This window comes from Plasmodium sp. gorilla clade G2, assembly GCF_900097015.1.
Source record: "Plasmodium sp. gorilla clade G2 genome assembly, chromosome: 14".
Classification (NCBI taxonomy): Eukaryota; Apicomplexa; class Aconoidasida; order Haemosporida; family Plasmodiidae; genus Plasmodium; species Plasmodium adleri (nom. inval.).
In genome coordinates, this window is record NC_041706.1 from 2742539 (window position 1) to 2768731 (window position 26193).

Genomic DNA, 26193 nt, shown 5'->3' on the forward strand with positions numbered 1-26193 from the left:
GAAGAAACAAAAAATGAAAATAATATATATAAACTTAATAAGAAAGGTACTTTATTCAAGTCAAATATTTGTTTTAATAGTTTAGATTATGAACATATGTATAAAGATCATCCACTTTTTCATACGTTACCTATGTATCTAAATATCAATGATGCTTTTATAGAATATAAGAGAGCTCATGAAAATAAACATTTTGATATGTTGGAAAAAAAAAATTTTAAAATTAAGGATAATTTAAAAAAAGAAAAAGATAATATAAATACAAGTGATAATATGATTGTACATTTTAATTATAATAATACTACTGATATTGAGAAGAATAAATGTGAAGATGATGTAATGGGTCATGATAAAAAAAATAATAATATTAATAATAATAATAATAATAATAATAATAATAATAATAATAATAGTAATATTAATAATAATATTAATAGTAATATTAATAATAATAATAATATTAATAATAATAATAATATTAATAATAATACTAATATTAATGTTAATATTAATAGTTATAGTAATAATAATATATATTATAAACCAAGTTATGAAGAACAATTAGAACATATTAAAATTGTTGGAGGGAAAAGATTCATTTGTGAAAGTCATATTATTGAAATACTTAATATATTTTTTTTTTATTTTAATGATAAAAATAGTTATATTAGATGGTGTTTATCAAAAAGTTTTGGTAATATTATGATATATTTAAATATAGATAATATTAATATTGTTATTAATAATTTTGATGATTATACAAAATATAATGATTATAATATACTATGTACAATTAATTATACTTTATTCCATTTTTTATTTAATAAAAATATTATTTCACTACATATTTTAAATTATCTATTAAAAAAAATAATATATAGTTTATATTCAGATAATGTTAAAATATATCCTAGTGCCTTTGTATTATTATATAGCTTATTTAAATATAATAAATATATAAAAATGAATTTTGATAATAATGTGACTAGTATTAATTACTTTTTATTTCATCTTATATTTATTAAATTGATTATTTTCTCATTATTTGAGGATAATATTAATATTAGAAAATCAGCTATGTCCTTATTACAGATATATATAGGAAAATTTAATTTCTTTTATGAATTAAAATATAAAAATATATTAGATAATAATAACACACAAATTGAACGTACATATATTAATAATAATAAAACAGAAGTGGGACATACATATCTTAATAATAATAATAATAATAATAATAACATTTGTATTAATAATTTAGTTGCAAATATTCCGTTAAAAAATAATCTACATAATCATGAAGAAAAAAAAAATATTATTCCATATTTTACAGATAAAGCAAAAGGAAACTTAAATAATTTATTAGAACATAATATATATATAACAAATAGTATAAATAATCAGGAACATTTTTTTGATCGTATGCTAGATTTTATTAACTTATTTTTTAATCATTCAGATATAAGTACCTATTACGAAAATGTTAGAAATATGTCAAATGGATTTTTAGATAATTCTAGAATAAATATTCCATTGATAAAATATACTATTGATAATAAAAATATTAACATTGATGATAATAAAAATATTAATATGAATGATAATAAAAATATTAATATGGATGATAATAAAAATATCAATATGGATGATAATAAAAATATTAACATTGATTATAATAAAAATATTAATATGAATGATAATAAAAATATTAATATGGATGATAATAAAAATATCCATATTGATGATAATAAAAATATCCATATTGATGATAATAAAAATATCCATATTGATGATAATAAAAATATCCATATTGATGATAATACCAATTATCTTAATATTTTTTATGAAAGAAATCATAAATATATGAACAAAATAAAAAGAGATATTTTTAATAAGAATATTGAATTATTACAAACGTGTAATTTTAATGAATTAATAAATTTAAAAAAATCTATTATTATTAAAACAAAAATGGTGTGTAATTTTTTTTTATATAAATATCCAATTATTTATCATTTATATTCCAATAAATTATTCCATGAGAATGTAAATGTACGATTATTGTCTTCTGAATCCTTATCTAATTTATGTGTTGTTGATTGTGATTATTTTATTTATGTTGTTCTTCCATTTTTAATAAAAAAAAGTTATGAAGAGAATGTTTTAATAAAACATGGATCTATAATTTGTATTTCCAAAATATTATTAAAATTAAAGAAACGAATTAATGAGAATTTACAAAATGATATAAAAAATATTATTATCTATAGTGAAAAAAAAAGAATTTATAAATATAAAAAAGGAGAAATCTTAAGACATTCTTTATGTTTATTAATTCAAAGTATATGTCAATGTAACTATTTTCTTGTAAAAAAAAATACTTGCACATTTTTTAAAGATATATTAAATAATAATTTATTTCATTATAATGAAATTATTCAATTTGAAGCTTCCAAAATTTTTTATTATTTGCCTATATATTTATTAAGTAAACAACATACTATTGAATTTATATATCAAGTATTCTTTAATATTATTAAAAAAAAAAACAATTTTCTTCATTTAAAAGGATATTTTATACTCTTATGTTTTGTCAATGATACTATTATTCCACATGTATGTTCTGAACTTGTACAACTTTTTTATTATATTCTAAAAAAAAATTCAACCCTTTATAAAACCAAACATAAATATTTTATTAAACACACAAAGGAAAATATACAAAATGTCAATGAGGAATATACCAATGATTACAATGATATAAAAAAGGATGTTCATTTCTTTAAAAAAATTAACTTTGAAACTTATCCCATTGATTATAATATGAAAATCTTTTGTTTACTTGCACTCTTTAATGTTGTCAATAACTTAAGGAATATATATATATCCGATTTCTTGAAGGTTTATACTAAATGTACCATAAATTTTAAGGGCTTAATTAAATCCATAAATCCAAAAATTCATAAAAAAAAAAATATAAATAACATAAATATTCAGGATATGGACCATTTCAGTAATAGTACAAATGAAAGTAATGACATGGACAATTGTTATTATGAAATTGAAAATAATAAAATAGATTGCTTAAAAAAAAAAGCTAGTTACCTGAACGGTTCAGGTAATAATTCATCAAATGGAAAAGCATTGGAGGATAATTTAAAAAATGATAGATTATATAAAAATAATAACATTATTAATAATAATAATAGTAATAATAACAATAAAATTGATGATAAAGATTTTTGTGTTGAAAAAGATTCGGTGGATATTAATTATAATGAACTAACAATTCCTTTAAACGTTTCATATCATAAAAAAAAAAGACGAAAAAGAAATACGAGTTTTTATATAAAAAAAGATATCAATTTTATAAAGAAAGAAATAAGTTGGGATAATGTTTTAGAAAAAAGTAAAAAGAAAAATGGAGGTATTCATAGTGATATACTTGAGTACAAATTAAATATAAACAAAATAACAAAAATATTAATTTTATATTTACAAGAATATGTATATGAAAATGATATAGGGGATTCCCACATTTTTGTAAGAGAAATATGTTTGGGATTAACCATATTTTTATTAACATCTTATCCGTTATATTTTTTTAAAAAAAGAAATAAAAATGTTCAAAATGTAAAAAATATAGAAAATATAAAAAATATAGGAAATGTTATAAATAAATATAAAGACAACATTAAACAAAATAATGATGATATAAGTATATGCAAGGCGGATACATGTTCATGTGAACAAAAATTAAATTATACAAATGAAAAATCTTCAGATAAAAACAAAAATATGTTTTTAAGTAAAAATTATTTTTATGAACAATTTGAATCTGATAACAGTTATGAAGATGAGGATGAAGAACATGTTAGTGACAAAAAAAGAACAGATGATATATTAAAAAATGAGAAAGAAACTTATTCTATATATATTTTATATAATATAAAAAAGAAATATATTAATATACTTATTCAATTATTATTAAAATTATTATGTGAGAAAAATATGAGAACACATAAAATGTGTTTATTTTTATTAAATTATTTATATAACTATGCTATATTTAATACTAAAGTGAAAAGAATGGCTACATTTTCTTTCCATAATGTATTTAATAAATATTGTCATGATTTTTCGTATGAATTATTTCTTAAAAAAAAAATTGATGATAATATAAGGAAAAGCAAAATGAATATATATAATTATTTAAATACTTATTCTGATAATATTTATAATGTGTTTGAAAATATAATTATTCATACATGTGATTATTATCAACCATTATATTTAAAAGAAAATAAGGACCAAAATATAGAATTTGAAAAAGAAAATATACATAATAATCCTTGTTTTTGTATGTATGAAGAAGAGATTACTTCCTTATTTTTAAATAAAAATTATAAGTTTAATTTGATAAAAACGATATTTAACAAAATAAATAATTTTATATATTTATACAATTATGCATTAAAATATGCTAGCTCTTCTATATTTCATAAGAATAAATATATATCCACGCGAAAAGGGTTAATTAAAGGTCACACTGAAATAGATAATATGGAAGGCTGTGATAATATGAATAAAACAAATAATGTGAATAATATGAATGATAATTTAGATAGTGCATGTAAGAATAATTGTGGATTTAATATAATCACGGGAAATGAAAAAAATGATGATTTGTGCTTTGATTCCATTTTTGACAACATACAAATAAATAACGATTTTATCGATGAAATGAATATGAGTGAAAATGAGGAGCAGATTACTATAGAAGAAGAAGGATTAATAAAAGATGTTCACTTTCTTTTAGATAAAGCAAAAAAAAATATTAGTGTAGTTAAATGTTTAGAATATAATGAGACATATTTGTATAAGCATATATTTTACTTATTATTTTTGAATAAATATAATTATTATATAATTAATGGTTTTTTTAATAGTTTATGTTATTATTCTTCTTATAGTGAATATAGTAATTATGAATACACCAATTTGATTAAGAAAGGAAAAGAAAAATCTATTGAATTTTTATTCTTAGAGTTTTTACAAACATATAAGAATATATATACCTTTGGATATATTAGAGATGACATATTATTTTTGTATATACGATATTATAAAAAATATTATGTAAATTATGATTATTCTATTGTTGATAATATAATTTATCAATATAATAATAATAAAAATAAAAAGTCCCAAAAAATATTATTATATCCATATAAAAATAAATATGAAAACATATTAGATAATAAAGAAAATGAAAATATTCATATGGATCAAAATATGCAAAATGTTTTTAACAAGTGTGATAATTTTTCTAATTGTTCAAATTATATGGAGAATTATTTTTCTCTTTTTAATTATAATATGCATGATATAAATTTGAAAGAAATAATATCATTAGAAAAGAAGTGTAGGCACTTTAATTATTCATATAATATATTTAATAATTATAACATTTATTTTGATGGAAATATAATTTTATTTTATAATAATGTTGATTGTGATAATATAAATAAAAGTTTACAAAAAAAAAAAAGAATGAAAGAAAATAAAAAAATAAAAAAAGAGCAACATGAAAAAATTGAATTATTACCATATGTAAATATATGTCTAATTAAAATTTTATATTTCTTAAATAATTTTAATTTAGTACAATTAGAAATATTTTTAAAGAGTGTTAATTCATTTATTAAATCATCTACAATGAATAATTTTGCAGCATATACTTTTCTACATTTTTTTCTTTTATCACTGGATAAATATAATTCATTTGCTCTTATTAAAACAATATCTGAGGTTATTATAAATATTTTTATGTGTCCAACTATTCACAATAATATAAAACGATTGGCTATGTTCTTGATTCTTCAATTATTAGTACACAGGTGAATAAAAAAAAAAAAAAAATACATATAAATATAAATATATATATATAAATATATATATATGTTAATAATAATATATTTTTTTCTTCTTTAGGTATCCCAAGATTCGAGAATTTACAAATGAATATTTTTATGCAAATATAAATTTCATATCTCCTAGCGAATTTAAACATTATTTATTTAATAGTTATGAAGATTTAGAAAGTATTATTTCTATATTGATAAATACTCAGTTTTCAATTATGCTAAAGAAAGAGAATTGTCATATAAAATTAGCAGTAGAAGAAATATCGACTCTTTTAAATATTCCTTATTAAATGACGTTTTCATCATGATCATCATTTTCTAAATCATCGTCACTTTTATTGTAATCGAAAATATAGTCATCTTCCATGGCTATTTCTTCATCACAAGCATCTAAATAATATAAAAATAATTAAAAAAAAAACAAAAAATTTATAAGATAAATTAATATATAAAAAAATATATATATATATATATATATGTGTATATAACATATGACGTGAGTGTAATATAATTTACCACAATTAATATGTATATATAATATATAAACATAGTGTATCATAATTAATCATAAATAATTTATATATATATGTGAAGGCAATGTATTAAAAATAAACATATATATTTAATTTTTTTTTTTATAGTTTATTTTAAATTTTATATTTGTAGCTATACAATACTTACTTGATATATTTTCGTCCTTATGTTTTTCTTTTTCTTCATTTTCATCTTTGTCTTCATTTTCTTTTTCATTTTCTTTTTCATTTTCGTTGTCATTTTCTTTTTGAATTGTTTTATTCATTGCTTTTGGTACATTTAAAAGAACTTTTTCTTCTTGATAAATATTTTTATAAGAATTAAAATATAATTCGTAAGGATAATAATGGACATTATATTTTGAAATTATTTTTTCTTTGTATACATCCAATTCTTTTTTATCGTATATTCTATTTTTCTCATAATTACATATGTCTATACTTTTCATATGGTACTTTAAAATATTATTTGTAATAACATAATCTTCATTATAACTGTTCATATCAAATTTGCTAGTAAGCTTGTTCACATCAAAATCAAAAACTGTAAAGGTTATATGAAAATGTATATATAAAAATAAATTATGAATAAATATTCTTTTAAAATGGTAAATATGGTATATATATATATATATATATATATATATTATAAGTATAGGATATGTTGACAAATGTAAAGTATATATGACATGATAATATATATAATAAATGTTTGTATAATATTTTAATTATATATACATATATATATTTTTTTTTTTAATTTATTATAGCTAATAATACCTTTTTCTTCCGATTTGATGTTGTTCTGCTTTAATTTATTACTCATATTGATTTAAAAATTATTTCGTATACTCTTGCATTGCTTCTTTTTTTTTTTTTTTTTCTTTTTCCATATGATAATATATAAAGGGTAAAAAAATATTTATCTTAAGAAAAAGAAATATAGATAAATTATAAAAAGAGTTCTACTATATATATAAATATATTTTACTTACATATTATCATTTCAACATTTTTACTAAAAATTAAAAATTAAAAATATTTCTTTTCATAGGTAAAATATTTATTATATAATATATAATATATATTTATTGTTGGAGCAATACAAAATAATACATATGTGGTATATATTATGTATATAATATATATATATATATATATATATAATAAATATATTACCAACATCATAATAATATAATTATTATAATATTAAATATATATAAATAATATATTTATTTATTTATTTTTTTTTTTTTTTTTCAAGTCTAAGAAAAAAATAAAATTTTTTATAAACATTAATATATTTATATATATATCTAATTTTTTTACCATTTAGTACGAAAAGAAGAAAAAAATATTTTATATAAAAAATATGATAAAAAAAAAAAAAAAAAAAAAAAAAAGATGAATAAAAACAAGGAAAGATTATTGTTATAGTATTTAAGCATTTATATTATATATATAATTTTATATATTTTATTGTTTTGATAATATAATATATATATATATATATATATATATATATATATATATATCCATTTATATGTTAATAATTTTATTTAATGTAAAAAATGCAGAATACGCAAAACAGTTCGATTTGCTTTAAGAGGAGGCCTCTTATGAAATATAATGCTGATATGAATTTAGATTACAATATAGAAGATAATGTGAGATATTTTATTTCGTATGAACTTAATAAATTCAAAGGAAATAAAAAAAAACAGTTGAAGAAAAAAACAAGACTAAGAGTAAAAATTGATAAGAAAATAGCTTCCTTTGTTTTTCCTCGATCAAGAAAAGAAAAACGTCTAAGATTAATTTATATAAAGAAAATACTTCGAAAAAAATTAAAAATAAGAAAATGTATGAGAAAACTTAGGCAAAGATTAAAAGAACATGAATATTTTATTTCAAAATTTATTGGAAAAGAAGACGAAGAAACAAATTTTGAAAAAATGAAAGAAGAGAATATATCATCTGAGGATATGGACAATAAGGAATAAATATAATATATATCAAATATCAAATATGATATAAGATATGTGATATATGATAATTTTTTTTTTTATTTTTTTTATTTGTGTATTATATTTGAAGTTTTATAAATTATTAAATTGTAGTTAATTCAAAAATTTATGCATACATATAATGTATATATATATATATATATATTTATATATGCAATGTTGATAATTTCTTTAAAAATATATATATATATATATATATATATATATATATTCATATTTATCATTGAAAGAAATTTTATCTTTCTTTTTCTTTCATATATATATTATATTTATATTGTCCTATCCTGGATATTTGATAAAAAGATGTCATACTCATAAAGAAGTTAACTAAAAGAAGGGAAAGAAAAAAAATTAAGAATAATTAAGATATAGGAACTTAAAAACATTGTGGCTATATGAATACTCAATTATTATCACACATAAATATCTATCTATATATATATTAATGTACATGATTTTATTTTTTCAAAATTTTTACTTGTTAACAAATTAAGGTTCCTAGGCTTAATCATATAAGCAAATCGTGTGAACAACAATCCAGTTAAACAGATAGCTGTTAAATTGAAAAAAATGAAAGGAATAATAAAATAATATATTGTAATAATATTTATATTAATATATATATATATATATATATATATATATAATAATATTACCAATTTGTTGTGGTAAAGATAAATAACTTGGATCTCTATTAATATCTGCAATATTAGCTAACGATATAGACCATTTAAAAGTAGGTGCCCAAAAATGTATAGTCAAGATACCAGTATCAGATACTATAAAGAAAAAAAATATATATATATGTATATATATATATATATATATATATATATATATATATGTATAATATGTATTATCAAAAAAATACATATGGTAAATATTATCTATTTGATTTCTTTTTTTTTTTTTTTTTTTTTTTTTGTGTCCATTTTTACCAAGCACTTTTTTTAAACTCTCATTTATATTATAACATTGTATTTTTTTTTTTAGTTTTGGTATAATATTAGGATAAAATATTTTTCTTATTATTTCCATTTTTTTTTTTTTTTTTTATGATATATATATCAATACATGGAAAAAATATAAAGAAATAAGAAAAGTAATATATTTTACATATATATATATATATATATATATTATTTATGATTTATAATTTTTTCTTATCCCATTTAGTTATATTTTTACAAATTTTATGTTTTTATTTTTTTTGTGATATTTATTCCTTTTTTTTTTTTTTTTTACTGTAATTCATAGTGAATGAAATAAATACATATAATAATATAACTTTATAATATATTCTATATTATATATATTATATAACACATATAAAAAGAAAGGAAAGAAAAAAAAATTATTACCTTAAAAATTTAAAAATATAAAAATTAGAATGAAAAGATTAATGAGCATCATTAAATATATATAAATGTGTATGTATTATGATATTTGTTCTTTGATAAATATAAACATAAACATAAATACATATATATATATATATATAATTTGTTATTTATAAAATGGAAAATATTATTTTTTTGTATCACGTATAAATAAATATATATATAATATAATATTGATAATTAAAGAAAAAGAACTAGCTTTTTTATATTGAAAAAAAAAAAAATAAAATAAAATAATATATATTTATATTTATTTATATATATTTTTTTATGGTATTTTCTCATTATTTAGTTCCTCTTAATAATTAACAAGGATTAAAATAAACATATTATTCTTCTTATATAAATTATTTTGTATATATTATATTTATTTGTATAAAAAAAAAAGATAATATAATTAATGCGGAATATATATAAATAATTCAATCTTTAACAAAATAAAGAATTTGTCAAATATAAATATAGACAACATAGTTTTTAAATAAAATATAATTTATTTTTATTTCATCACTACACTTGATTAATATATATATATATATATATATAAGATTTAAACTGGTAGGTATAATATTTTAATAAAAAAAAAAAAAATACAAATTAACCACGCAAATATGTCTTATTGGTATATATATATTTTTTAAATATAAACTTAGAGTAATTTTTGTATGCTTCAAAAAAAAAAAAAAAAAAAAAAAAAAGTGTAACTGTTTTTTAAAATAAAGATATTATATATAATAAATTTATACATATATATATATATTTTATTTTATTCTTTCTATGATACTGCTCCCTATGAATTATGTTATACACTTTTAATAAATTTTCCTCATACGCGTGTAATATTATATATATATATTATATATATATGTCCATTAAAAAAAAAACTGATAATTTAAAACATTTTTTATTAATAGACAATATTTTTATTTAAAAATAAAAAGAAATAATAACGTATAAAATTTTTTTTTTTTTTTTTTTTTTTTTTTTTTTTTTTTTTAAGGATACTTTTTTATCATCTTAATAGTTCTTATTTTATTATTTTGTAAATCATTTATACTTGACAAAAAAGAAAAAGTCATTTCTGTTTCTATATATATATATATATATATATATATATATTTATTTATTTAACCTTTTCATGAATGAGTATAATAATGTTAATATGGAACAGAAGAAGGAAAAAAAAAAGGAGGAAGAGAAATATAAGAATATTATAAAGAAGGAGTATGTATATATATATATATATATATATATATATATATATGTTTATATTTTATTATGTGTTGTTTTCTTATTCTATAAAATATATAAATCTGTATTCTTCAAAAAATTTATGTTACCATATATATATATATATATATATATATATATATATATATATATATATGTATATATGTATATATTTATTTATTTATATTTTATATGTTTTGTATACTTGTATATTATTTTAATCTCCTTTCAGATATTTTATATTTCCTCGATTATATGACAAAAATAAAGAAATAGAATACAATAAATTAAGGATACATAATATAAAAGAATATATTTGTATTCACCTGACCGTATCTCTATTTATTATTCTTATAGAATGTTTTGTATTTTCTTTCAGTAAAAAATAAAATAAAATATAATAAAATAAAATAACAAAATGACCAACATTTTATATAATTATATTTTTATTTATTTATTTATTTATTTGTACCCGTTTTAGATTTGAATATAAAAGATACGACATCGATGGAAATATGTGTAGTAATATTTTCCATTTTGAATTGTTTAATGCATATTGTTGTCTTAATAAAAATGTATTTCTTTACATCTGAAAATGTGTATACTAAATGGGTATTCATTGGATATATACTTTTAGTAAGTGTGTGATAAGTAAAATAAAGAAAAACAAATAAACACACACACACACAAACATATATATATATATATATATATAACACTTATTTGTAGAATCAGATTTTTCAATTTCTATCTTTATATTTCTTTACCAAAAGAAATGAACAAAATAAAAATGATATTGCTCATTTGAAATATTATGACAACAGATTTAATTTGTATCTGCACTTTTTTGTGGACTCTGTTTTTATTCTTTGTTTACCAGCATTAAGGTAATTCATAATAATATATATATATATATATATATATATATATTTATATTTATATATTTATATTTATATATTTATTTTTATTTTTATTTTGTTGAATGTTTAGCTTTTTCCTGTCTGTTTTCTTTATGATCTTGTTCGTTTGCCTAAATATCCTACTTTTTAATATCGTCAAATTTAATAAAGTAAATTATGGTAGCGATATTTATCACATGTGTTTGCTAAGCATAGTGCTGTTGATGGTTTTCATATTGCGTTATATGATGGAAGAGAGGAATAGATTATTATTTTTCTTTATAAAAGATATGATGTTAGATAATTATAGAAAATGGTATGCTGAATGCATGGGAGGTCATTATGATAAGGATAAAGATTCTATGACAGTAGATGTTGATAATAATAAATATAAAAAGGAGAAGGATGAAAATTATAAATTTTTATTTTCTAATAAATGTATATTGTTTCATGATTTTACTCTTAATGGTTGTTATAAAGATTATTATTCGATGATTTCTTTTTTAAGAAAATTGTTAAAAAGTTGTAACCTGAAAGAAAATATAAATGAGAATACTAGTGTTAATATTAATGGGTATAGATATGAGAATATGAATTGTGATGATAATATAAATTCGAATATACATAAAAATTATAATTCATGTTATGAAGAATTAAAAAAGAATTTAAATGAGTCCGATATATTAACTATAGCATATGAAGTAGAAGTATTGAAGAATATAAAAAAAATAAATTCTGATGAAATAGGAAAAAATTGGGATTATTCATTTATTGATTCTGAATATGGAAAATCAACTTTAGTTATATTAGAAGTGGGTTATCATTTGATAAGTCCATATATAGAAAATAATGAGAATAAAAGAAAGAAATTACAATTATTTTTATTATTAATAAATAGTATGTATTTTCCTAATCCATATCATAATGCTAATCATGGTGCTACTGTATGTCACTTATCAAAATGTTTAGCTCATATAACAGATTATGATAGTTATTTAAATAATACATATATGATATGTTATTTAATAGCATCTATAGCACATGATGTAGGACATCCTGGAAAAACAAATTCATATTTATCTGAAACAAATCATATATTATCAATACGATATAATGATATGAGTATATTAGAAAATTATCATTGTAGTATAACATTTTCTATATTACAACTTATAGGTTTCGATTTTTTAATAAATAATGAAGATACGAAATTAGTTGAAAAAAATAAATATACGAATATGAGGAAGTTTATTATTGAGCTAATAATATCAACTGATATGAAATTACATTTTGAATATGTAGACATATTTAAAAAAAGAAAAAAAAGTCAAAATTTTGATATAAGTGATAGGGATGCAATTAATTTAGGAACTATAAATATTAAGCTAGCTGATATTGGACATACATGTTTGAAATGGAAAGATCATGCAAAATGGACTATGTTGGTAAGTGAGGAATTCTTTTCTCAGAAGAAGGTTGAGGAGTTACACAAAAACAAAAATAGAGGTAACAAAAATAAATAAAATATTACAAAAATATATATATATATATATATACATATATTTATATATATACATATATATATATTTATATTTTTTTTTTTTTTTTTTTTTTTTTTTTTTTTTTTTTTTGAAAGACCCCTTAAATTTCCCCCAATTTGGAAAAGAGGAAAACATAGATGAAGGAATGATTTTTAATTATGAAAATATATACATAAATTATATAAATAATATAAACAACATAAATACATATGATTATAGTTATATTAAATTAAATTTTATTCATCATCATGATTTTGTCAAAAGTATTCCTAGTACTCAAGTGTATTTTTTTGAAATTATTGTAATGCCATTAATTAAAGAACTTCAATCAATGGAAAAAGCAAAAAAAGAAATTACACAAAAAGTTTTACACAACCTTAATATTAATTTAAAAACTTGGAGACTTATTGAAAAAAATATTAATTTATTTTATAACACAGAAAAAATGACTGGAACAGATTATTATAAAAATTTAGAGAAACAAAAGTTATTAAGGGGAATACGATTGTTGGATATAGCTGAGGAAGACGTTATATCACTAACAGAAAATTTTAAAGAAGAAATAAAACAGGAAGAATCATGATACAATTTTTTTTAAATCGCAATAGAAATTTTAAACAAGACAAAAAAATAAAAAATAAAAAATATAAAACATAAAACATAAAACATAAAAACAATAAAGAGGAAATCAAAACAAGGGGAAATATTTCTTTTATACATAATATGTTATCAAAAGTATTATTTAACAAAATATGTTTTATTAACATATCGATTATATTTTCATTTTCAAAATGAATATATGTCTGAACATATATATCATTTCATTTTTCTGTTGTTTATAAAAATGATACTTTACTGATATATGAACGAGTTTAAACATATATATATTTATATATTTATATGTTTCTTTTTTTTTTTTTTTTTTTTTTTTATTATCTAATATTCTTTCGACAAGATATCAAAGTGTATTTAATCGAATAATATATTTGTTCTATATATATATATATATATATATATGTAACTGTTAAAGTTTGTAAAATAAGAAAAAAAAAAAAAAAATTTATATAAATAAATATATTTATATATATATATATATATATATATATATATTTTATTATAAATAACTTTTTAATACGCATAATTTTAACATATTGTTGTTTTTGAAAATAATAAATATTATTCGTATTTAAAAAAATATATATATATATATATATATATATATATATATACATGTCTATATATTGTGTCAAATTTTATAACACATAAAATATTATATAACAATTTTGATTTAATTAGTGTTTGCTTTTTTATCATTCATATATTTAACATAATCATCCTTAATCATGTTCATTCTTTCATTGTAGTATGTTCTATCTTCATCATCTAAAAACTCGTCATTTTTTTCTTTTAGCTTTTTTAAAATAAATTCTTCCCTTTCACTTTTGTTCCTGAGTTTTCTCCAGTCGATATAGCTTATATGGATAACATTATAGCCTGAAAAAAATAAATATAAAAATATGCATATATATATATATATATATAATAAATAATTAGGAATATATATTTTTTATTATATATATATATATATATATAATTATATTTCCTTTTTTTTGATTATACCTAGTTTTGTTAATATTCTGTGCTTTAATTTTGTATATGTAGTGTATCGATTACTGTTTGCATAAAAATGAGAAGGTCCATCAACTTCTATAGCTATAGGTCTATCATCTGCAAAAAGTGAATTTTCCTCATTTTTATTTTCCTGTTCATTTTCTGTACTTTCGTTTTGATTTTTATTATCGCTAGCTGTTTTTAATGGACTAGCTAATTTTTCAGTTATTAATTTTATAAGTTTTAGTTTCTCTTGTTTTTCTTCTTCTGTTAAATTTTCATCTACTTCAAAAACGTTAGGAATATCTTCTTCATTTTCTATCCATTCAGAGGATGAATTTTTATCACTACATGTATTTTTATCATCTTGATTTATTTTATCACTAAATCTATTCTTATCATCTTGATTTATTTTATCATTATCATTCATGTCATTTTCCATATTATTCTTTTCACAATTTTTTTTATTTAATTCCTCGTTCATTACAATATCATCATTAATTTCGTTTACATTTTCTTTTTCCTTTATATTTTTTTTTTCATTGTCATATATATGTTCGTGTGATTTATTATTTATAAAATTATCCTTATCATTTAATTGCATGTCATTGTTTATATTATCATCATATGAATACTCTTGTGAATGATTATCTTTATTTTTATTATCAGAATGATTGTTATATATATTTTTATCCTTTATATATTCCTCCTTTGTTCTTCTATTTTGATGATTATAAGATGACATGTTGGAATGTATATTATATTCTTTATTATGATTATAATTCATATAATTATAATCACAATTATCATTCTTATTACATTTTTCATCTATATTTTTGGTATGTTGCATATTTTCTTTTCTCTCATTTAAATCCTCCATTTTGTTATTTGATGTAGTGTCATTGTATATACTGTGTATATTATCAATATTGTCATTATTATTATTATTATTATTATTATTGTAATTATTGTAATTATTATTCCCTCCCTTTAGATAATCTAATGTATGACTGTCATCATTACCATTTGTATTATCCTTATTATAATACTGTTCATAAAATAATTCATCATTTATTTCTGTTTGTGTCATATTATTTTCCATCTGATTCATATTATGATTCACATAAAATGTATCATTATTATTATGTTTATTGTCATAACTGTGCACATAATTGTTATTTCTATAATTATTTGAATTATAATTACTATGTTGACTAGTTTTTAATTTACCATCATTTTTTGGAATGTCTCCACTCTTCATATTTTTCTTATTCAACTCATTATCATCTTCGTAATTATTATTATTTTTAATATTTTTATTTACATGTATGTAATTCGAATAGCTATTATTAATGTAGTTGTTTTTTCCATCACAAAAAAAGCGACGGCTTTTTATTTGAGAATAAAAAAAAGTCCTTCCCCTCTTCAATAACATTATTTAAAATATAGAAAAAGAAATATATTTATATATATATATATTATATATATATATGTATATTATATAAGGAATAAATAAATATTACATATATATAAATATATATATATATATATATATATAATTTTATTTTTGAATTGTAGAAAAGAAAAAATTTTCAAATAATATATACATTAAATAATATTCACATATTATATATATATATATATATGTAAGAAATAATTTCCACACAATGTCATCTATTTTTTTTAAAGGCTATTTATATATATTATTATAAAATATCATTTTTTTAATTAATATATAAATATAGAAATAAAAAAAAAAAAAAAAAAAAAAAAAAAAAAAATTATAAAAATAATAAATATTTAAAATTACGTGGGTATATATAATATATGTACAAACCTATATGAATATAAGGGGCGCACAAAAAAAAAAAAAAAAAAAAAAAAAAAAATTATAATATACAATATAAAGTAAGCTTATATATATATATATATATATATATATATATATATATATATATGTATATATTTTACATTTACGTATTATTTTTTGTAATCTTTATAAAACTTACATATATATATATATATATAATATTTATATTATAATTATTATATCCTTATATATATATAATATTTTTTTTTCTATCCATTTTTTTGGGAAAAAGAAGAAATGAAAAGTATACCCACATATACTTTTATATTAATTTCTATTTCCATATTTTTGTCACACTATATTACATATAAATGTGAAACATATGAAATTATGTAATTATTTAAAATAATAAATAAAAAAAAAAAAAAAAGAAAAGGGAATATGCTCTCAATAAAATGATGAAATAAGCCCACACATATATATAAAGATTATATATATGTATATATTTATTTATTTAATATAATGTATTGTTGTTATACTTTTTAGTTTTCATTTTTTATATTTTATTTTTTATTTTTTATATTTTAATTTTTTGTATTTTATATTTTATTTTATATTTTTTATTTATATTTTTGAATTTATAATTTTTTGTAAGAAATGAGGAGAAATATCTCCATCCTTAAATATCATATATTTTACAAGTATGCATTAAAACCCACATGGTTTAAAGAATATAGAAAGAATGAAGTGAACGTTTTTTTTCTGTTCGATAGGAAGAGAAATATTATATCAGGAAATATTTCAGAAAATAAAGATACTAAAATAAAACATGTGGAGGACACAACATTAAAAAGTGTAAAGAAAAATAAAAATGTGCAAGAAGAAGAAAATGATGAAGATGTGTATGTATTAAATGGAAAACCTTTATATGCTCAGAAAAATAAAAAAAATAAAGATGAAATCAAAAATAAAGTGTCTTCTTTAAAAAAAATTAAATATCTAACAAATACAGATAATTTATTTTATGCTAGATTAAATGAAAGTTTAAGTAAAACGAAAATAAATAAAACAGATAAAAAAGATATAATAGAAAAAAAAACATTTAATAGTGATGATCAAATAATTGAAGAAATAGAATATAAAAATGTTAAGGATGAACGTAACAAAGAAAAAAATATTTCAAGTTATATATATAGTAATAATCAAAATACAACATGTGTTGATAATATAAAAAGTGATATATATAATGAAAGTACTACTAATAGTCATAAAAACACACATAAAAATGATAATGTTATTAATAATAATAATAAAAGTAATAATAATAAATATACAGAAAACATACAACTAGAAAACACGCAAATGTTCTTAGGAAAGTTTGTTAATCTTGCTAATAATATTCAAATTAATGAGAACAAATTACATATAGAAAAGAACCATGATACATTAAAAACAAATAATATATATAATAGTAAAGAATCAAATGAAAAAGAAGATAATAAAATTAATTCTAATAAATCAAATAATGAATATAATGAACAGAGTAATGATTCATATATTAAAAAATTGCCTAATGATAATAAAAATATAAAACAAGATATTTTTGAAGTTTTAAACAAAATAAATAATGAAAATGATAAAAAAGGAATGCAAAAATTCTTAAATCATTTTTTATTATATAAAAATAATAGCCCTTCAAATATTTTAGGAAATTTCGTTAGTTTCTATTTTTGTAATATCTTAAGTGAAGATTTAAAAGATTTAAAATATTCTTATTATGAAGGAGTAAAATTATGTGTTAATACATTCTTCAATTCTTTAAAAGAATTAAATGAAAATCAAATATCTAAAATGACAAATATTTATTTAGAAGAATATTTTTTAAATATATTCCGTATTTTAAAAGATAATAATCTTAATCTACATTTTGATAATTTAGAAATAAACAATATCAAATTATTAAGTGTGTACAATATATTAGGTTTAATTCGAAATATTAATGGGAAAAGAGATATTCAAAAAAAAAAAAATATCAAAAAGTTTTTATATCAATATATATGTATTGATAATAAAGATGTCGCTTTATTAAAAAGTAAAAATAGAATAAAATTCTTATCAAATATTATAAAAAATGGAGTTACTACACGTATGCATATATTAGTAACATTGTCTTATGATTTATCTTCATACGATAATAGTTCCTCAAATATTATTACAAAAAATAATATTAAAAATACAACCATGGAATTAATATTTGAAAACCAATTGGAAAATCCGAACTTTTCTATACAATCTAATGAAACTTTAAATTTAAAATCATCAGGCTGGTATTTGGTAGACATCAATCAAATATTAAATGAGAACTTGCCTTATGAATGATAGCAACTATTTTGATATAAAAAAAAAAAAAAATATATATATATATATATATATATATATAATATATGTATAAATATAAGTTGAATTGTTTTTTGTATAATATGTTGATAGTTATTATTTTTTTTTTTTTTTTTTTTTTTGTGCATTAATATATATATATATATATATATATATATATATATATATATATATATATATATTTATATATATATATTTATATATATATTTAATATGTATATTTTTTTTGAAGTGTGTTCATTCCATGCGATCTTTAAGAAAAGAACACATAACTAAAAAAAAAAAAATTAAATAATTAAAATGAATATAATTTTTTTACAAAAAAGATTTACGAAAAAAAAAAAAATTTAAAAAAAAACAACAAACTAAAATTTAAATGATATATTAAATATGTAAAATATTTATATATATATATAATATTTGTGTTATTCCATTTCATTTATTATTCAACGAATGGAAGTTTCATATAAAAGACATCCTCAGATAATTTATTCATTTCTTCAAGCTCAGGTAAATTCTTATGAAGTTCTGTGGCATCTATATGTGTTTTCTGTTCTTCTTCATATTCTTTGTCAACTTCATCCAATTTGTTTTTCTTTTTCTGCTTTTCTAAATCCCTACAAAATGAAATATTAAGAATTATATAATTTAAATATTATGAAAAATTATAAAATTATGATGATTTTAAAATATCCTCATTTTTTAAACATGAAAAATATGTAAAAACATTATCATCATCATCATTATTATTATTAACCGTTCAGGTAACTAGCTAAAATTTAGCTAAAAACATGACATGATTTTAGCTTTACATGTTCATGTTAAAAAAAAAAAAAAAAAAGTAAAATACACACACAAAAAAAAATAATTCATATATACATATAAAAATTATTTGCACATATTAAAAACTTACTCTTTTATCATATATAATATTTTTCTAATTTGATTATTTTCTACATCATAAAGAGAGGAATGAAAATTTTCCTCTTCCTGAGTTGATCCTTCCATAATATTTTTTTTTGATTTCTTCAAAACTTGTGCTCTTAAAGTGTTAAGTTCTTCTTCACTAAAGGGTTCTACATCCTTTGCTGAATTTTCATAGAGGTTAATAGTTTCTTCTGCAAGAATATAAATAATACCAATTTTGTCATTGTCTTTATGTTTAGAGAATTTTTTTTTTAAAATTAATTCTTTTATATAATCAATGGGAAATCTAAAATTCCTGTATTCTTTTATTAATAATTCTTTGATATTATCGTTTACATTTAGATTTAGTATGTGTTCCTTTTTAATTGGTTTTTGATTATTTAATATAAGGTTCATCCTTCCAATTTGATTATCATAAGAACATGGATAAATATATAATCTATTTTTTAATTTCTTGAGATCTTGTAAAACATAATTTAATTCACTAACATTAAGTTTCTTTACTTTATCCCACAAGAGTTTATTAAAATTTTGTATGTTTTGTATATTTAGTTGATTAGGATTTTCTAGAGCAATATCAAAAATGGTTGATAACAATTCTTGACAGTCTGTTTGTAGAAGTTCTTTATAAGAATTTTCGTTGGATGAAAAATAATCAGATACAATTTGTCTATATATTTTATAATTCTCTTCTCCTAAATAAGTAAGAATATAATGTTCACGAATACTTGAATAATTTACATAAGATTTATTAAAACCTGAAAGATAATTATCAGATATATTTTTCAATAATTTGAAATTTTTATCAATATTGTTTTTATTTAATCTATATTCAGTATCTTTATGTAATTCTGCTTTCATAAAATAGATATCATATTTTTCAAAGAACAGTTCTTCAAATGTAATTTGATTAATATTTTTGTTTAAATATTCGATGGAAGATTTCTTATTTTCATGTCCTTGATTATTTTGTAAGACATTATTTGTATCATTATTGGTGTCAATATGTGTATCTTTATTTGTATCAATATTGGTGTCAATATTTGTACCTGTATTTGTATCTATATTTGTGTCTGCCTTTATATTATCTTCGTTGATATCTTTTTTTTTTTTTTTTTTTTCTTTTTGTTTGATTTCTTGATGCAACATATGTTGTTCTTCTTTATATTTCGAAGGTGGTACATAAGAATCTTTATCTTTTTTAAAAAAGGTGTTATATATATTTATAATAGCGCTATTTGATAAATTAAATACATTTCTTATACTTTGTCTCTTAACATTTTCAAATCTACAAAAGAAGATATCTCCTACTTTTAAATTTTCATGATCAATATAACGTTTTTCTATTAATGTGATAACATCTTTTTCGACAACATTTGGAAGTTTTGATTTGTCATTATTTTTATTTTTTTCTTGATTTTTTATAACATCTGTAAGTATATCTGTTTTCAAAATTTTTGTAGAAAGAATAACAAAATTATTGAAGAATGCTAGAACTTTTGAAGGATATCTTAATTTTACATCATAATTAATACAAATATTATTTTTATTTGTAATTTGTTTAATAATATCATAAATATTTTTATTAATATTTTCTGAATGAACCATACTTCCTTCATATATATTTCTGTCTACAGTTTTGTTGATAATTCTTACGTAAAGTAATTTTTCTCTTTTATAAATATAATCATCAACATTAATATATTTTAGAGCATCTACATCTTTACAACCATAATATTGATCTTTAAATTGTTTAAATTTATCTAAATAATCTTTTTTTTTTTTAGCCATATTTTTATTATATATACTTTTATATTTATTATTATCACTACTGTTAGGATCATTATGATTGTTACTATCAATATCTTTACTGTTTGTATCATTTAAATAATTCTTTCCAGTTTGAATATTTTTTTCCTTTACATTTATTTCTTCATTCATTAGATTTTTATTTACATATGCCTTTGTTATATTTTGATTAACTGATTCATCCATATTTGTAAAATATTTATTGAATTCATGTGTTAATACTTTATTTTTTAAATAATCAAAATTTCTTAGTATATTTCTTGTATTAATAATATTGTGTGATTTAATTTTAACTCTTATACTAGCATTTTTATTTTCAAAAATTTTAACAATAATATTATTTCCATTATTACAATAATCTATTACTTCAGCTTTAAAATAATTATTTTCAAATAAATTTTCTTGGAGTATAGTATGTTGTATATCTTCTAATTTTTGATTTAATATATTTTCTGGATATTTATCAAGAGACAAGAAAACGTATTCTAATTTTTTATTTACATCTATAATGTATGCACTTAACCTTTTTGAATTATTATTATATATATTTTCATTATTTATATTTTTACTTTTTTTTTTTTTGTCATCATATTTTTCATTCAATTTTTTATTATAATAAGTGTCCATATTTTTATGTAATTGATCAGAGAGATTTAATTTTTCATCATAAAGTAGATAACCTTTAATACAATCATTTATTAAAACAAGATAATATTTATTTCTTACATTCTTTAAAATTTTTATAAAAATTTTTTTTTCCATAATTTTTAATTCATTAAGTTTATCAAAAATTTTATCTTTCCTTTTACTAATTTCATTACAATATAATTCTCCTAATATTTCGTCATTTTTTTCGTTCACTTCTTTTATTAGAACAACACAAGGGTTTATCTCCTTTTTATAATGATTTTGAATATCTTTATGTTCTTCATTTATTTCTTTATAGTTCTTTTCATTTGATAATTTATTATATAGTAGATCATCTATTAAATTTCGATCATACAAATAATCATAAAGTAGTTTATTTTCTAATAAATAATTGTTTTCCTTTTTTATAACAACATTTCTATCTTTATCTTTTAATTTTATATATATATCATTATCTTTAATATCATAAATATATCCTAGTTTTATTTGCCCCACATGAATATTATTTATATGTTCATTTAATTTATTAATTCGATTTGATATTTTACTTTTATATCTAATGTTTGATGAAAACTCTTTTCTTGCATCCTCTTTCTTATTTATAAGAAATGCATTTGATATATTCTTATTTTTATAAATACCATAACATTGGAAAAAACAAAAAACAGAAAAGAAAAAAAAGAAGGCAAAGAAAGGGGCTTGAACTATTTTCATTATATTCCAATCATATTGTCACAAGTCATATTTTTTAAAAAAAAAAAATCAAAAGGATTTTAAAATGGTAAATTATATATAACAATAATATATATAAATATATTATTATATATATTATGTATATTTATTTATATGTATTATTTATTTTAATAATTTTCCAAATGATATATTTTTATATAATGATCATAATTTTTTTTATTTTTATTTTAAGCTTTACATAAAAGATAAATTTAATACACACACAAGGGGAAAAAAAAAAAAAAAAAAAAAAAAAAAAAATATACATATATATATATATATATTATAAATATACAATGAAAAATAATATGATTGCATATTTTTTCTTTGAAAGAAAAAAAAAGAAAATATATGTAATATTTTAAGTTTTTATATTATATATATATTAAATTTTTATAAACCCCAAAATAATGATAAATATATTGATATAATCAACCTAATATTATATTATATATATATATATTTAAGTGATAATTTTTTTATTTTTTTTTATTTTTATAAGGTTACTATATTTTTATACTTTATTCTTTTTTAATAGAGATTGTATTATTAATCCAAACATATACATATATAATTAATATTTGGCGGTCTACATAATAAGAAGGTTTTTCTTTTCTTTTCTTTTCTTTTTCTTTTCTTTTTCTTTTTTTTTTTTTTTTATTTATTTATCCTTATATTTTTGTAACACATGAAAATATATTCAACACAATAACATATTTGATTTATTAGGATATATAAATATATATTCTTTTACTTGTGTATCTTTTTTATACATTCATGTTTATTGACTTAAATAAAAAAAGAAATGCAAAGATTAAATTATATGATTTTTACATATGAACGTAAAAATAAGAAGGAAACGTTAAAAGAATAAATCATATGATTTAAAATTATCATAATATAGTAGGTATAATAAATTTATATGTGTGAAAATAAGAGGAAAAAAGAAACAATAAAAGAATAATCATATATAAAATATATATATTATATATATGTTGTTACTTTTAATTTCATCCTTTGAAAATACCTTTTTCATTGTTCTTATAAGGCAAAAAAAAAAAAAAAAATATGTATATATATATATATATATACAAAATAATATTATCCATATAAAATATATATAATATATATTTATATGTAATGGATGACACAATTTATTTTATTTTATTTCATTTTTTTGTTTAAATTAAAAGAATTAATATATATAAAGTACTTATAATATATTATAACAACAGAATATATATTTTATTTTTTATGTAAATAATAATATTTAAAATTTAAGAAATATTCAAAAATGTAAATGTTAAATATTTATATGTAATAATATATATATATTATATATATATAATACATATATATATGTATATATAACAAATTAAAAAAAAAAAAAAAATAATATATATAATATATTATATATATATAATATATTTTATGTACATATAAATATGTATTATATATTAATTATATCTAGTATATGAAATAATACACTTTATTTTTTTTTTTTTATTTTAATATATGAAATATAAAAAAATATATCGTATATTTTGAAATTATTACCATTTAAGAAAAAAGAAAAAATAATAAAAATAAAAGAAACAAAAATTTAACACTCCGGTTAAAAAAAAGAAATATAAATATAAATGTAAATGTAAATATAAATAAATGTATATATAAAACTTATATGTATATGTAAAGAATTCTATTTTTTTTTAAGGGGAAGATATTTTTTAAAAATAAATTGTTAAAAAAATTAATAAAAAGAATTAGTAAATTGTAAATATATATTATATATATATATATATATTATTATTTCTTTTTTTTTTTTTATGTGAAGTTAAAATAAAGTGAGCTTTTTAAAGTTCTAATTATTGCATACATATATATCATATACATTTAGATACATATATTATAATATTTATTTATTTTAAGAAATACATTTTTGTTATGGATACTTTGATTGGTTTAAGAGGAAACAATTTCGTAATTCTGGCTGCTGATACATATAGCATAAATTCAATAATTAAATTAAAAAACAATGACAATACCAAATTTTATGATATAAAAGGAAATAAATGTTTATTACTTGGAGGCTCAATAGGAGACAGATTACAATTTGGAGAATTCATTCGAAAAAATATTCATTTGTATCAATATCAGAATAATTCTGAAATGTTGGTTAAGAGTTTTGCTTTTTTTACAAGAAAAAATTTGGCTTACTACTTGAGAAAAAACCCTTACGAAGTTAACTGTCTCATGGCTGGATTTGACAAGGTAAAAATAAATAAATAAATAAATATATATATATATATATATATATATATAAATATATACTTAATATATTTACATTTTATATTTATAACTTTTTAAAGGATGGATATCAACTATATTGGTGTGATTATTTAAGCAATATGGATTCTGTAAATAAAGGTGCTCATGGATATGGAGCTTATTTAGTCAGTGCAATATTAGATAAATATTATCATGAAAATCTAACAGTTGATGAAGCATTAAATATATTTAAATTATGTTTTGAAGAATTAAAAAAAAGATTTCTATTAACTCAAATTAATTATGAACTAAGAATAATGCACGATAATAAAATTGAGACACAATATGTAACCATATAAGAAATCATAAGGTTACAATAAACACATAAATATATATATATATATATATATGTATATATGTATATGTTACTA

The 26193-nt window shown here is 17.6% G+C and overlaps 9 protein-coding genes across 9 annotated transcripts in view; 5 read left to right on the forward strand and 4 right to left on the reverse strand.

Moving 5' to 3' along the window:
* The window catches only part of PADL01_1470000 (conserved Plasmodium protein, unknown function), a gene marked incomplete at both ends in the record, with an annotated part of 7732 nt that extends 1512 nt beyond the window's left edge, over positions 1–6220 (forward strand). The window contains 2 exons of the mRNA XM_028685009.1: positions 1–5903; positions 5998–6220. The exon at positions 1–5903 is cut by the window's left edge and continues 1512 nt beyond it. Of these exons, the coding sequence (XP_028541030.1) occupies positions 1–5903; positions 5998–6220 (6126 nt within the window). The remainder of the gene's footprint in view (positions 5904–5997) is intronic.
* PADL01_1470100 (conserved Plasmodium protein, unknown function) lies at positions 6217–7289 on the reverse strand (the record flags this gene model as incomplete). The annotated part of the gene is made up of 3 exons (XM_028685010.1): positions 6217–6320; positions 6612–7007; positions 7244–7289. 3 exons carry the CDS (start codon positions 7287–7289, stop codon positions 6217–6219), a joined length of 546 nt encoding a protein of 181 aa, XP_028541031.1.
* A 745-nt stretch (positions 7290–8034) lies between these two features.
* On the forward strand, positions 8035–8466 carry PADL01_1470200 (conserved Plasmodium protein, unknown function; the record flags this gene model as incomplete). Its single annotated transcript, XM_028685011.1, has 1 exon — positions 8035–8466. One exon carries the CDS (start codon positions 8035–8037, stop codon positions 8464–8466), a length of 432 nt encoding a protein of 143 aa, XP_028541032.1.
* Positions 8467–8725: 259 nt separating this feature from the next.
* On the reverse strand, positions 8726–9528 carry PADL01_1470300 (mitochondrial pyruvate carrier protein 2, putative; the record flags this gene model as incomplete). Its single annotated transcript, XM_028685012.1, has 4 exons — positions 8726–8817; positions 8969–9043; positions 9147–9269; positions 9429–9528. 4 exons carry the CDS (start codon positions 9526–9528, stop codon positions 8726–8728), a joined length of 390 nt encoding a protein of 129 aa, XP_028541033.1.
* A 1500-nt stretch (positions 9529–11028) lies between these two features.
* Positions 11029–14143, forward strand: PADL01_1470400 (phosphodiesterase delta, putative; the record flags this gene model as incomplete). Its single annotated transcript, XM_028685013.1, has 6 exons — positions 11029–11114; positions 11353–11498; positions 11602–11756; positions 11850–12007; positions 12111–13525; positions 13656–14143. The coding sequence occupies 6 exons, from the start codon at positions 11029–11031 to the stop codon at positions 14141–14143; spliced, it is 2448 nt and encodes an 815-aa protein (XP_028541034.1).
* A 705-nt stretch (positions 14144–14848) lies between these two features.
* PADL01_1470500 (RAP protein, putative) lies at positions 14849–16606 on the reverse strand (the record flags this gene model as incomplete). Its single annotated transcript, XM_028685015.1, has 2 exons — positions 14849–15054; positions 15181–16606. The coding sequence occupies 2 exons, from the start codon at positions 16604–16606 to the stop codon at positions 14849–14851; spliced, it is 1632 nt and encodes a 543-aa protein (XP_028541035.1).
* Positions 16607–17638: 1032 nt separating this feature from the next.
* Positions 17639–19360, forward strand: PADL01_1470600 (conserved Plasmodium protein, unknown function; the record flags this gene model as incomplete). The annotated part of the gene is made up of 1 exon (XM_028685016.1): positions 17639–19360. The coding sequence occupies one exon, from the start codon at positions 17639–17641 to the stop codon at positions 19358–19360; it is 1722 nt and encodes a 573-aa protein (XP_028541036.1).
* Positions 19361–19820: 460 nt separating this feature from the next.
* Positions 19821–23476, reverse strand: PADL01_1470700 (conserved Plasmodium protein, unknown function; the record flags this gene model as incomplete). Its single annotated transcript, XM_028685017.1, has 2 exons — positions 19821–19995; positions 20292–23476. The coding sequence occupies 2 exons, from the start codon at positions 23474–23476 to the stop codon at positions 19821–19823; spliced, it is 3360 nt and encodes a 1119-aa protein (XP_028541037.1).
* Positions 23477–25438: 1962 nt separating this feature from the next.
* Positions 25439–26121, forward strand: PADL01_1470800 (proteasome subunit beta type-2, putative; the record flags this gene model as incomplete). The annotated part of the gene is made up of 2 exons (XM_028685018.1): positions 25439–25765; positions 25864–26121. The coding sequence occupies 2 exons, from the start codon at positions 25439–25441 to the stop codon at positions 26119–26121; spliced, it is 585 nt and encodes a 194-aa protein (XP_028541038.1).
* Positions 26122–26193: the final 72 nt, after the last annotated feature.